The following is a 15,763-nucleotide window of genomic DNA, read 5'->3' as shown; positions in this document are numbered from 1 at the left end:
CATACCAACCTTAAATCCTAAACTCTAGAGGATTTTATCACTATTCCTACAATCAAGAACAAAATCATGAATAAGAATGGAGCCTAGGTTCAGCATTTCTATTTGGCAAATGGACAATATTCATATGTGCATGTGGTCTGGATTGTTATAAATGATATCAGAGTCATTGCTTAAATTGATGTGCCATTAAATACATTTCATTAGATGGGTGTGTTAAATATAAAAACAATAGAGTTACTGAAATAATTTGACTAAGCAAGAAAATTAAGATTTATTGTATTAAAACTTTGTTTTAACTAATCAATTTTGTTATCAATTTATTATTGGGACAGGAAGGATTGGGTTCTATATATAAGGATTGGGTTCTATATATAAAGTTTATGTAACCTATTTCATATACAATATACACTCCTTCTATTTTGCTGAATGAGAATATACACAATACACAATACCGATCGATGACAAGCTTGATGAAGTAAGCTTCTTTATTTGGAAATAACTTACTTTATTCACAATAGAAGCCAATGATCTTGATGATCATTTTCAAAAAGAATTGGTCTCTTCCATGTTTGATTCTGAAGAAGCAGATCGTGCATCCAACACAATTTTAAAGAACTACAAGTAAACAACGTGATAATCTTCTCACTACATGGCTCGTTCAATCCATGGATGAATCCTTCGAAACAAAAATGATTGGTTGTAACTTTACTTATCAAATGTGAAAAAAAATAAGAACATTTTGTAAAGTTTTTGAAGATCAAAATCAAACAATTGAGGACAGAATCGAAAAACATCAAGAAAGGAGGAAGTTCAGCTGGTGAATATCTCAAGAAAAGTAAAAAAAAAACTATTAATTCTTTAGCTGATATGAGTCATTATTTAACACTTGATGAGCACTTTAAAGCCATTACTAAGAATATTTAAATGAAGAATATAAAGTATACATCTCGATAATGTCAAAATCTGACTCTATGAGTCTAATAAATGTTGAGGCATTATTGATCTCTCATGAAAGTATGTTGGAAAAATTTAAGAAACCTGCTCTTAAAATTATTCAATCAAACTTCACTTGTAAGAACCACAATTAATCGAACTGGTTAATTAAGTGGTTATATTGTCCAAATTTGATTCTGAAAAGTTAGAATAAGAATTTGAGGTTTTAAACATCATTTTTGGACTCAGTGGATCTTTTCGAGTCAGAAAGTGTGTTCTATGCAAAAAATTGTGAAAAACCGCGAACCGACAGTTGAACCGGTTGAAGTCTGCCTGGTGCTGCGCGAGAAAAAGTGAAAATAGTCAAAAGCCTTAGAAAAATAATAGAAATGGAAAACCGGGCGTTAATTTTAAAGGTTTGGCCTAAAGTTGGGACAAACGGGCTAAAAACGCTAACGGGTTGAACCGGGCCAAATTGGACCCAAATCCAACATATATAAACGTTCATTTAATGAACCCTAACCTCATAAACACACACACTTCAGAAATTGAGGAAAGGAGGAGAGGAAGAAGAAAACCCTAATCACCTTAATCTTCCCAAGCTCATTAGGGTGTTACATCACTCAAACCAGCTATCAATTCAACAATAGAGAAAATAATAGAGATTTTACAGCCAGAAGAGGAAGAATAAGAGCCTTTAGAGGAGGCATATTGAATTGGAATTTAACAAATCATCCTTAATGCCAACTCTGTGAGAGTTTTGACACTGAAGCTTTCTATTTTAATTTCATCCGTTCGACCAAAATTTTCAAGCAAATTTAGATGCTAATTCCAATTCCTCCTCCTTAGTAACACGACCACGCACCAAACTCTTTTCACAACTTCAGAGCCTATTTTACAACACCTAAATCTGATGTTGAATCCTCCTGGTTCTCAGATACGGGAGCCTCATATCACCAATGATCAGACTAATCTTTACTCCTCTTCAGATTTTCAAGGGACGGAACAGGTAATGTTAGGTAATGATTCTCAAACTCTTATTGCACACATTAGTCATTCATATCTCATCTCTTTAGATAACAATCACAAATTTATTTTAAAACAATTACTTCATGCACTAGATATCTCTCATAATCTAATCAGTGTGCATCAATTTGCAGTTGACAATGGTTAATATTTTGAATTTCATCCTAATGCATGTTATATAAAATTACAGGGCACCCACTATATTCTACTCCAAAGATATCCTAAACAAGAAGCATATGAATTTGATAGAGTTGCTATAACTAAATTATCTAAAATTCAGTCCAATCCTCTTGCTTTTATTGTTGTTTGCACTGATTTTCATATTTGGTATCAAAAATTGGGTCATTGTGCCTCTAAAATTATATCTTCAGTATTTAATTTCTGTAATTTTTTTTCAATTCGTATGAATAAAAGTGATATTGATTCTTTATCTTTATGCAAGTCTTATTATATGTCTAAAATGTACTCATATTTAATATTTGTTGACTAAATAGAATGACTAAGCATTTTTGTCATGTAATGAGTCAATATATTAGTCAAATTACAATTACTTTCATTTATCTATTGATGAAACATTGCCAATATATCAATAATAATCAAGGAATTTTCTAACGATAATGTTCTTAGCATATTAGAAAAATTGACTTGTATTTTTAGTAATAGAAAAATATTATCTTTTATTTGAGCTCAAATTTAAAGAAATAGACAATATACTAAGTAAAGTTTGTGACTATATATAAAATTGAAACATTTTTCATGGTAGTGCTTACATATGGATTTTAATAGACATGAATTTAAATTAGTGAATAAAGAGGATTAATCAGATCTTTTGTCATTATGGAGAGAACTAGTTTCGATGACAAACTATTAAGCGGCTAACCGACTACTCTATAGTGTTTATATAAAATGCATTTAACCCATAATATATAGGTCATCAATAATAAGGTATTTTTGTGGTATGAAATATGAAAATATTTCTAATGTCTTTTTATCTTTTATGAAAATATTGTAAATGAATTTGACATGTTAATTGGCGCTAATTTTATATTATCTAAAAATACAATTTTGCTATTGTATAACTGCATGCAAGTTTATAACTTTTTGTATTCTTGACAAAACTATAATAGTATAATTTATTGACAATGTTCCATTAGATATGCCAATTTAGTTTACTAGATTTTTTATTTTATTGTTAACAATAAATAAAGTAATAATTTTTTAGTTTTGTTTCATAATTTTAATTTAAAGTGCGGAGACAATTTTTTTTGTGTGGATATTCCAATGTTTCAATTATAGTTTTAAAAATAAAATTTGGAGACAATAAAAAAATATATGAAATGTCAGAGACAAAATTAAATACAAAAATTAAAAAAAAGAACAAATAAAAAATAAAAAATTTTAATTAAAAATATAAAATAAAATACGAAAATTTTAGTAAATTTTAAAATAATTATTTAAAATTCTCAATTTTATTTTATAATGCTATTGAATTTGGGAATAATATTTTTGAATGTTCAAATATTTTTCAAAAAAGATGGATCTGATTATAATATTTGTTTAAAATAATCACTAATTGAACATTATTAAAGGCTACTTCAATTTTCAAACTAGGATTAATTAACTAATTAAGTAACTGCCTCATTAAATTATGATCGACTAACTGTTTTTGTATTTTGTCTTGATATTCCATTTTTATCGTCAATACACTACAACAATATAGATTATTTTGAGGGTTATATGTATAAAAAAAGAATTAAAATTTGTCAAAAAAATAATATTTGACATTATTTTAACTATGAAAATATGTTAATAAAAATTTTGTTAAAAATAGTATTTTTAACATATAAGTAATTGTGAAAAAAATTTAAATCTTATTTTGATAAATATTGGCCGTCAAAAATAATTTGTTAAAAAAATTTGAGAATATATTTTCTGTGATATTTATTAACCGTCAAAAATACTATTTATTTTGACACTTATTGACCATAAAATATTCTCAACAAAAATTTTTAACAAAGAATGAGATGAGATCTTGAAACTAAAGAATAAATTGAGATTTTAAAGATAAAGAATGAGTAGTATGATCCCAAACTGAGAGCAGTGTGATGTCAAAATTGAGCCCAAAGAAGAAAAAAAATAGTGAAGTAAATTGAAAACAAATGAGTGTCAAAATTGAGAAGTAATTTTCCACGGTCAAATTATTCAAAAAAAAACATAGAAAATTTGACATTTATGATATTTGTCAAAAATATATATTGATTTTGACATTTAATTATAATGTTAAAAAATAAAATATTAAAATAGCTCTCTTTTCTTATAGTGATATAACTGCCACTTACACTCTTTGAAATATAATTATCAAATTTTGTCTAATTCAGTCGGTCGAACTGAAAACTTGATCACTCAATCATTAATTCGGGTTAAATCATTATTTGAATATGTTAAACAATTAACATGATCAAATTTAGTTAAATCTAATAAAATTTGGTCAAAGTTATTTAAAATTGATTTAAATTAATCCAGTCAAACACAATTAAAATAAAAAAGTATTATTTTTATACATAATTTTTTATTAACTATAATATATTTTTTATTTTTTAAATTGTTATTTTTTATATATAAATACTTAAAGAGTATAATAAATATGAATTTATAAATACTTGAAGAGGATAATAACTATAAATTCATTGATGAGTTATTAAAATTTAGAAATAACAATTAATTGAATACAAAATGAAAAACTAAAAAAAAAGACATTTATTATAGACAAATAATAAAATAAAATTTTATATAATTATTTAATTATGACCAAATCAATCTGTAATCTACTGATTGAACCAATAATTCAATGACTTAATAGTCTAATTGGTTGAATAAATTTTTTTATATTACATTAATATAATATAAAATAATGATTGAAATGTAAATAATATAGCACAAATTAACAACAATATTACATTCTATTGATCAATTAGTATTATAGAGTTACATAACGTCCAATTTTTTTAATATTTTTTTTGTTTATCCACAGTAGTAAACTAACTACTCAGCCAACTAAGTTAGTTAATTTTAATCCACAAAAAAATCACATTTTTTCGCCAAATTATAATGTTTTTAACAATTTTTTTTCGCTACTTACGATTTTCATACGTAGTCTTTTTTTTGGACATAATTTTGATTCCAAAAAGATGAAAAAAAAAAAGAAAAAAGTAACGCCTCCAGCAAATTTGAAAGAAAAAAAAAAACAAACACCGCAGCTAGCAAATTTTCATAGTCCATTTGTATTTCCTATACTATACCCATTCTTGTGCATTTCAGACATTACTGCCATTTCCAAATTTTTAAGCCTCTATATTTCTGCTATTAGGGGTACATATATAATTTGTATTTTTCATGATATGATATGTAATTTGATATACTATATTGTAGGTTCAAATCCTTTTCAATGCAAATTTTTTAATATTAAACACAATTACTCAAAATCTATTACATTTGTTTTCGATTTACGGTAAGAAATAAGGAAATTCGAAAGAAAATAGGAAATGAATGGAGACAATATTAATGATACATTTGAGGATGATAAGAGTGGAGTGGGTGATAAAAGTGGAAATGGATCTTCTCAATTTTTTTGAACAATTGAGGGAGTAAAGTGTGATCTTCCACCATTAATTTTATAAATATGATATAAAGTGTTTGCTACGGTACGATGATAAATTCATACGTACCGATACGTTTAAAATATGAACAAATAACAATAAGACATGTGGAATTTATTTTCCACGTCAGCATTTAATTTTTTCTTTTTTAAATATATAATATATCACTATTTTTACTAAAATACCCTTTTAATTAAATAAAAATAAAAAACATTTATTTATTTAATTTTACAAAAAAACTTAAACATCCTTCCTTTATTTGATTAGACAAAAATATCCTTTTAAATTAATCAAATTTTAGAATTCAATTAACCCTAATTTTATAATTTCAAATAATTGAAACAACAAAACAAAAACATATTACAAAAACAAAAAATCAAAATTGTTCTTCATCTGGATTAAACATATTAAAAAAGAGAGAGAGAGGTTCTATAGAGAGGACAACTTGAATGAGACCGAAACCACTACCACTCGTCCACACACCGAACATGGAAGCCATGGGAGCAATTTGGAAGATGTTTCAACCACTCTCCTTCTTCGAACTCTCCAAGACAGATGGCACAGTCTGTGTTAATCTCCTTGTGTTTTCCTCCTTCATTTACCTTGAACTGGTGCATTGGAAGAGAGCCAACAGCAGAATATCATAATTAAATACTAATTAGTATTGTGTTTGTGACAGGCACAAGGGTGTTTCTGTTGTTAACAATAAACAAAATTTAGCATCCAAACACTAATTATTTTTGGTAAACAGAACACAAAAAAGGAACCTTTTTTAAACTAAAACCAAAATCTATTGCCAATAATCAAATGCAAGATATGACATTTACATTGATTGCTGTTAACTTCATTTACATAGTGAAAAAATTAGGACTCTGGAAATGAAACTCTCAAAAATAGAAATTAATTAAGCTCATTGATGCCTTTGCCTTTTTCTTGAAGGAATTTGGAACCTAACACTAGGACTTGATGAACTCAATTGCCGTGCATTGTTCCATGATGATGATGATGATCCAGCAGTGCTATCAAAGTTGAGCATAAAAGCCGAACACGCCGATAGAAGATTCGAAGAATACAATAAGGATTGTGATTATGGAAGGAGCTTTGGCTGTAGCAATGAAGAATTTCCAGTGCTATATCAAGAGCAAAAGGGGAAGAGGAGAGAAGAAGACGAAGAATACTGAAATCTTTAGAGGCGTGAACAAGAGGGTTTCTGAACCCAGACGAAGAATAATTTATTTTTTGTTTTTTTAATATGTTTAACCTAGATGAAGAATAATTTTGATTTTTTGTTTTTTTAATATGTTTTTGTTTTGTTGTTTCAATTATTTGAAAATATAAAATTAGGGTTAATTGAATTCTAAAATTTGATTAATTTAAAAGGATATTTTTGTCTAATCAAATAAAGGAAGGATGTTTAAATTTTTTTTAAAATTAAATAAATAAATATTTTTTATTTTTATTTAATTAAAAGGATATTTTAGTAAAAATGGTGATATACTATATATTTAAAAAAAATTAAATGCTGACGTAGAAAATAAATTCTACATGTCTTATTGTTATTTGTCCATATTTTAAACGTATCGGTACATATGAATTTATCATCGTACCGTAGCAAACACCTAAAATTAAATATAAAAGAGAACAATGAAGAATTAAAAATCACACTTTACATTTTTAATTTTTTTTAACAATAGAGAAAATTTATTTCCGATAAAAGTGGCTTTAGCACGCAATACTATATATAAATTGAAAAAATTGATAAATATATGTGCTGATTTAGAACCTGATTTTTAATATATCCGTAATATGATTGAACCGAAAAATATAATTATTCTTTGGTCTTTTATTCATGTGGTTGTTTGTTGTTTCTTCTTGCATTTTAAATCCAACTTGGTTATGTAATTTGTAAAGTTGTTTTGATCTTGAGTGCTTTTATCTCATATATATATAGTTAGTTAGTTATTAAGATCGGATAAAACAGACATATATCTACGATAAAGAATATGAAATTGTGATTCATGTGTAATGATAAAATTTTTATTCTTTATTGACTTAAGTCCTTTATAAATAATTTTGATATAATTATTCATTCTTATAATTAAGATCGATGTTACATATAAAAACCAATGAACAACCTAATTTGACAGATATATTGAAGGATATTCAAATATGCACTGCAACTTGGAAGAAAGGTGATTGGGATGCTAATTGTTTGGTGGAAGGCTTGAATTTATGGGCTCAGAGTTGTTTAGTAGGGCGGTATAATAGTTCATGGTTTGTCTTTGTGCTTTAGCTTTTTAGTTTGTTTTTTTTAGTAGTTGTTATTTAATTTTTGGGTCTTGGTTTTCATGATGTTTGATGCTGCACCTCTTCTTGTTTTTGACTTTGTTGTGCTCATTGTTGTAAGGTGTGCCCTGGCATCCTTTGAAACTCTCTCGAGGTTTTAACGGTGAAAATTTATATATAATTATCTTTATTTATTTATTGATTGAAAATAGTTAGATAATTTAATATTAATTAAATTATTATTTAATGGTTCTCGATGATTAGTTTCATATGAAGATAACTAATCATAAATATTCATCATTTTAATTATAAAAAAATGATTTTTTTTAATATATTTATTGTCTATACTTTCATTTTTATTACTTTTTAACTTTTTACGGAAAAAACACAAAAATTTATTCAAAACGGAATATATTCATAAATTTTATTGAAGAATGAAGAGTCGTAACGATTTGAAGGTTTCCATACTTACATGTTACATCAACTACAAAAAATGTTATATATAGGTATTTGATAATATTTATGTAAATATATTTTTTGCTTTGGCGTGTTCTATTGTTTAGACAAAATTAATATGAAAAATATTAGAAACCTAAGTTAATATATATTAGTTATTTTTTTCCAGGAAAACTGTGTCAACGAATTCCATTGACTTATACATACCATTGAGTCGTACAATATAAGGTGTGGCTTTGAATCACACAGCTTCCATACTAGTTCTTTAATAAAAATCTTATGCTATTAGCTTTAATAGTCTTTATATAATTTATCATTTTGAATAAATTAATCATATCTTTGATATATGGGTCAACACATAAAATAATAGATTGGTTAAGAAAGGTAGAAAACTCAAAGATGTCCTCCCGTCACGATTAAGAAATGTAGATGATCTCATGGGCCGGTGAATGGGCCCACATCCTTCCATCAACCAGTCAATCTTTGTTCCAAGATATGTATATTAATTACAAATACCAAAAAAATGTATATTAATTACAATAATTAATGTGAAAAGTTGTTATTTACTTTTGTCCTTATTACTCAATCAAATCATCGTTTAAGACTTAAAAAATTGAGACAATTCGTTATTCCCTATTTGGTGGGATTCCTAATGGACACCATCAAACTAGAACTATATTCTTCATTCGTATATTATATTTGGAGATAGAATTTTTAAAAAATAATTTATAATTATTAACGAACTATAATTTAAATAATATAATTTTTTATTTTTATTTGAAAGTCTCGAATTCGAATCTCACTTTTAATTTTAAAAAAATTATAATTGATGTAAGATAAGAATGGTAGAGAGCTCAACATTGCTGATCATCAATTATATAATAGTACTAATTTATTATCATTCTGTTAATTAAGAGGTTCAGAATTCAAGTTTTACTTTAAACATGAAAACATGTCTTTACTCTTTATCTAGCAATAGATACTTTTCTTTATCTTCGAGCTTCGCGAATAACTGAATATGGTGCTGCTAGGTTAATTTTACTTGAAATCTCATACTTTATTTTGTAGAAGGGTATGTTTGACATGCCATTAATGTAAGGAAGTAATTTTCTTTTTATTTTTTACAGTATCTCTTAGTCTAATAAGATAAGGATTAATTTATCACTAGAGTCTGATATAGAGAGAAAGATGAGTGGATGCCTCAGTTCTTCCAACTTAAAAAAAAAATAGTAATAAGATACTAAGTGTGATTTAATTTTTTAAAAGATATATTTAGTATTTAGTTTAGTATAAATAAAAGTATAATTCAACTTAAATATTAAAGATTTTTAATATTTAAAAAATAAATAACAATATTAAAAATTTTTGAAAAAAATATTATTATTAATATTTTTTAGTTAAATAAAATTTTTTAAATCCCATAAACTAGATTTTTTTATGATTATTTTTCTTAATTTGTTTGGTATTAATTTTTTCTATTTCAAATATTATAACTAAGATATCTTTTTTAGTTATGAATATTGTAAAAAATAATTCAGAAACAAAATAGAAGATTAATTTCTTGCTAATTGTCTTTTAATTACATTGAGAAAAAAATTATTGAAAAATTTGACACAGATTCTATTATCAATAAATTTTATGATACAAAGAATCGACCACTTCCTTAGTAAAAAATACATATATATTTTTTATACTTTAAAATATATTCTCTATTAATATATTTTTGTAATACATCTTATATTATATATTTTTTACACATTTTTTAATATTATATATATTATTGGTCCTGGTAATATTTTTGGTTCCATTCCTATTTGTCATGAATTTGAATTCTATTTAAAAATTTATTGTTGGCCAATGTATTACTACACAAGTCAAAATTCAAAATTTCGAAAATAACAATGCTAGGAAACAACTCTATATAAGCCAAGAATCAGCTATCTGGTAAACCAAAGGCACCGGTGACTTTAACCGGATGTTGCTACTGATAGGCACACGGATGTTTCTTTTTCTTGTAAATTGGATGGTTTTGGATATGATTTCTATGTTTCATGTGTTACGCATTAATAAAACATAATTAATTATATGGAACCAACTAATGAATGATCAAAGCATCTGTTTCGTAATTCTCTCCTATCACTAGCGTATCTTCCCTCATATTTTGAACGTGGTCAACAATAATTTAAAAAACAAATTAAATTATAAATTAATAAAACTAATTATAATTAATTATGTTGTTCCATTTTTGACTGATTATTAGTTGGTTCATATACTTTTCTTTTCGAAAATTAATTAAGTGAACAAGTGAAATAACTACTCTATTGGCACAAATTAATTGCAAGAAAGTAAATCTTAATCTAGTTAATTTGAAATCTTAATTATGTTTGGTTCACAAACTAGAGAGTTTCTTCCTACCATTTTTTTGGTTATAAGTTTCTCTCATATTTTATCCGCGCTAATGAATCTCATTCACATCACCTCTTGAAGTCAGTCGTGCAGTATACAAAATTAGATGAATATAATGAAATCAAATTCTAAATCAAATCATTAATTAAAAAAAAATCAACTTAGTAGATATGGTCAAATGTCAATAAAATGGGAAAGCAATGGAGTCATTTATTTATTTATTTCATCCAACTCAACTGTCCTCTTAAATAAAGTGAAGCCATGTTGCTAATTTGATAAATGATTATGTGGTCAAGCAAAGTGCCATTGCTTACAAGAAATTCTCAGGATCCTAAAATAATACTGTATTCTTACCTTCTTGGTATGTAAGTTTCTTGAAGTCAAAGATTATCTTCATTCTTCACCGAAGGTTTTAAATCTTAAATTAGATATATAGATATACTTGGTGCAAGTGTATAAGGTTACATTACATCACACTATTAATGCTTGCATGTCAATATGTCATATTAGTTCTTCATTATCTTTATCTATAACCGCATTTAGTTTGACAACTTAAATTTTCCTTTTGGTAATATTGGATCATTTGAATAATTGATATTATTTTTTAATGATCTTGAGTATGGTTGGAAATGAATCAAATTAAGTTGGGCAAAAATTTAATTTGGCTCATAAAAAACTTACCACTTAGTTTAATAATATGAATATAATCTATAATTCTATATAAACAAATTATAACTTTTTTTTTCTAAAGATAAAAATGGAATTCGAATTCGAAATCCCTAAATGAGAATTGAGAGATTATGTCATTTGAATTATAGTTCGTTAGCATAATTATAATTTATATATAAAAAAATTATCTATTATACATATTGTTTATCTATTAATTATAATTTATATCGTCTATCAAAATTATATATAAAATTATGGGGTTAAATACGATTTTGGTCTTTAAAGTATAGGCCGAAATTTTTTTTTCGTCCCCAACCTTTTTTGCATACAAAATTGTCCCTAAGGTTTAAAACCAAATTTTAAAATCGTCCTTTTTACTTAAATATTAAAATTTTGGACCAAATTACCTATAACAAAAAAAATTATAAAATAAAAAAAGAAAAAAATAAGAGAAAGAGAGTATTTCTAGTCCTGCGAAGGGGGAAGGAAAGAAGAAGGGAAAAAGGAAGAAGAAGAAGAAGAAGCTGTCCACAATTCACCTCTGTCTCCACTTTCGTCGCCACCTTCGTACAATTTGCGTCCCTAAAGTAAAGATGATTTTAATACCAAGTTAAAGGTTAGGGATGCTTTTGTATGCAAAACAAGGTTCGAGACGAAAAAATTTTCAGCTTATACATTAAGGATCAAAATCACACTTAACCCTAAAATTATGTGTATGTAAAATTATATATTATTACTATAAATTAAAAGTATAAAATTCATAATATATTATTTAATATAAATAATATAATAAGTACTATATAATCGAGTAAGCTTACGAGTCAATGAGTCAAGTTTACCAAAATTTAAATTTGACTCGTTTAATATATGAGCTCAAATCTAGGTTCAAACTTAGTTTACCAGTTCATGAATTTAGCTAATTGAGCTGTTAACTAGTCGAATTCAAATTAGCTTACGAATTAGTTTGACTTACTTTCAGTTCTAGTCTTGAGTTAGAATTTTGCAAATTAAAAAAATTAGAAAAAAGGCAATCATAATTTATTATATCAAATCATTAAATTTTGATAATAAAATTTAAAATAATGCTACACATTAAAATCTTTTTGTTAATTAAATCTAACTAAATTGCTATAATATAATAAAAATCAGTTATGACTAATATTATTTTAAATTTTATTGTTTAATTTAATTGGACTTAATTTATAAAAAAAAAATTTGAATGTATAGCATTACACTAAAATTCGGGTGCCTATAAAAAATATACAAGATCCTTTTAGTTAAAAAATAGTCACAACTCACATGTTTGTGTTGTTATGATTAGTGGAATACATTTGACAAATCTTGTGTTCAATGAGAATCTCAACTTTTTATTACTTCATTTTGGATGCTTAAATGTTAATTATAGCTTATGTCAGGACAAATTTAAAGCTTAATGGTCGTCCATAAACAAAGCATAAAAACTTCCAATAACATGTATTAAAATTCTACATGGTTCTTGATTTGTTAATGACTAGAACTAGAAAGGATACATTACATTATACCAGTTCAAACTTCAAACTACAAGAAGCATGAAAATGTACATCAATTATAAAATTAAGTAGTAATATTATACAATCAGACCCTTGGAGCTGAAAAATAAATAGCTCATAATGGGTTGGACCATTGGAGAAGGAAATCACAAAAACGTCTCCTTCAACCTTGGTCATGCTAAACTACAACTACTACATAAATAAAAGGCAACAAATGATGTAAATGGCCTAAGATTAAAAAATAGAAAAATAGGAAAATGAAAATTACCACTAGGGACAAGGGTATATAACTATAAGGCGCATAAGTCATAAAGTATGAACCATGCATATGCTGAAAGGCCTATAAAAATATGCAGCCTTTATTACAGCAGAAATTTTTCAGGTAGTGAAAAACTATGCTTCAAGGATCCGAGATTCACAGGTCGTTTTATGAAATATCTGCAACCAGTGAGAAAATAGAATAGAAGTTTGGTGGGTTTTGGTGATCAAATTTTTCACTAATATGTGAAAGGTGTAGAAGTTTGGAAACCAAGGCAGAATTATTATCTGATAAGAAGAATCTTCAAGAGATGAATAAGACCCACAATTTTGATCACTGAAAAGAACCAAACTTTGGAGTGAAGTTTCAATCTTGATCCTTCCAGAAGAAGGGTCTAACAGGGCAAGAAGAAGAGGAAGAAGAACCTGGTTTTCTGTTATTATCTCCTTCTATTGTTCTATGAGCTTCAGGATCATCATCGTCATTGAATTCTTGCTGATTGTGATTCATAAATGGAATTTGTGATTGAAACAGAAGATTGTTGTTTGAGTCCAAATCATCCCACACAGGACTACCAGGACCCCAAGCTGCAGGAATTGCATTGAACCAAGCAGCCATTTCCCCCCAAACCAACTCCTGAGACTGCGGAGCTCCTGAATCATTATCAGCATTGTCATCAATCATTGAAGCCGGAGGCAATGATGGCGCTGGCGGCGGCGGCACGCTCTCAGTGTTCAAATCCTGCTGCATAGTGATGTCTTCTTCTGGCTCCGGCTCTGGCTCTGGCTGCTCTGCCTCTGGTACCTTTGATGCCGAAGCAGAAGAAGAAGAAGAATCTTGTGCCATTTTTGTTGATTGATCTTTGTCCTTGTTGAGAAAGAGCTCAGGGAAATTTAGCCTAGCATTCTCCCCTCTAAGCTTGAAGGCCTCGCGGTCATAGGCCATGGCGGCGTCCTCAGCCGTGTCGAATGTCCCAAGCCATAGGCGAGTCCTATTGCGAGGGAGGCGAATCTCTGCTACCCATTTCCCCCAATGGCGCTGCCTCACACCTCTATAGAGCTTTGTAGCATTCAAAGGCACCGGAGGTGAAGGCGAAAACAATGGCCTTCCATCAGGCCCTATTCTGTTGTTCATCATGGCCATGGCTCTCCCTCTTGGACTTAGATTCAGTGTGTCACTCCAATACTGAAGATTTTGAAGGTGTTGTTGGTGTTGAGACCCAAAAGATATCATGTTTTGATGTAATGGTAGTTGTGATGGCTGAATTTGTGGTGGTGGTGGATGGAAGAGAGGCATGTTTGTGGTTCCAAATTGGTGTGGGAATTGCATTGCTTGATTCTGAGTTTGAGAGCCTTCAAATGCAAAAGGGAACACTATTCTTGAAGAAGAAGAAGAAGAAGTAGAAAAAGGAGGTTCTTGTTGTTTTAAAAATGATGATGATGGTGATGGTGGTGATTGATTAATCTTCTTATGAGGCCTATTTGACATGGAAGCTTCATCAAAAACTGGCTTCCATTGCCGCCTCTCAACGCCTTTTCCCTTATCTATCATCATCATCTCCAAATCTTGTTGGCTTCCACTTTCAGCAATTACCCTTTGATGATGAGAATCTTCAACAACAGCACCCTTTGTGGATTTACCACTGTTCCTTGCAGCAGAAGCAGCCATGATCACACCAACAATTGAAATCTTCAATAATCTTTCAAGCTCCCTCCTCCTCTCTCAGAAGCTCCACCAAGAACTTTCTTGTTCAGTGTTTTGTTTTACAACAAATAGAACAGAGATATATTGAGAAGGGTGCAGTGTGAATAAATATATGAATCAAAATGAAAGCGAAACACAAAAAGGGAGTGGATTTTGGAAATCAGAATCAGATATGGTCAAAGAATATAAGGAAAAAACAATGGAAAAGAAAAGATTGAATTTTGAAATCTGGGTTCTGATTTGCAAGCTTGATCCGATCAAAATCAAAAACAGAATCGGATGCCAAAAATCGTCTTCACTTTGAATTGACCCATTTCTCAATACTCTGTTCTTTCTTATTTTGTGTACACCGCAAGAAAGCGCAGAACCAAGGGAGAGAAGAGAGAGAGAGAGAAGCGTGAATGAAAAGAGAAGCAAAGTTATGAGTTACGTGTATGTGTTTGTGTGTTTTCTTCTTTTCTGCAATGATAGTATTTGGGGAAGTGAAGGTGGAAGGAAACCAGGGGAAGAATATGCAAGGAAAAGGGTGGGAGAGTGAGTGGGGTTTATATAAGACCGGAAAAAATCAATAAAATTCATTGGTTGGTTGAGGACTTACACTTTATTTAGTTTATGTTCTAGAAATAAAAAAACATATGTATAAAGAGTTTAATTTTGATTTACTGATAATATAAAATTTACACAATATTTATATTTTTTATGATTATTCACACAATAAATATAAAAAATAATTATTTTTGTTGACGTTATATAATTAAATATACGTGTAAAATTATTTTATACTCACAATAAATCAAAAAGTCATATATAAATTTAAAAGATTGAGTTGATTGATTTTA

General features: G+C 28.0%; 1 protein-coding gene across 1 annotated transcript; it reads right to left on the bottom strand.

Annotated features, from left to right (window-relative positions):
• Positions 1–13,003: 13,003 nt before the first annotated feature.
• On the bottom strand, positions 13,004–15,414 carry LOC130967745 (ethylene-responsive transcription factor ERF054-like). Its single transcript, XM_057892735.1, has one exon. The coding sequence runs from the start codon at positions 14,886–14,888 to the stop codon at positions 13,587–13,589; it is 1,302 nt and encodes a 433-aa protein (XP_057748718.1). The 5' UTR covers positions 14,889–15,414; the 3' UTR covers positions 13,004–13,586.
• Positions 15,415–15,763: the final 349 nt, after the last annotated feature.

This window comes from Arachis stenosperma, chromosome 3 (genome assembly GCF_014773155.1).
Source record: "Arachis stenosperma cultivar V10309 chromosome 3, arast.V10309.gnm1.PFL2, whole genome shotgun sequence".
In the NCBI taxonomy this organism is placed as follows: Eukaryota; Viridiplantae; Streptophyta; class Magnoliopsida; order Fabales; family Fabaceae; genus Arachis; species Arachis stenosperma.
The sequence above is the reverse complement of the archived record's forward strand: the minus strand, read 5'-3'. Positions and strand labels throughout refer to the sequence as shown.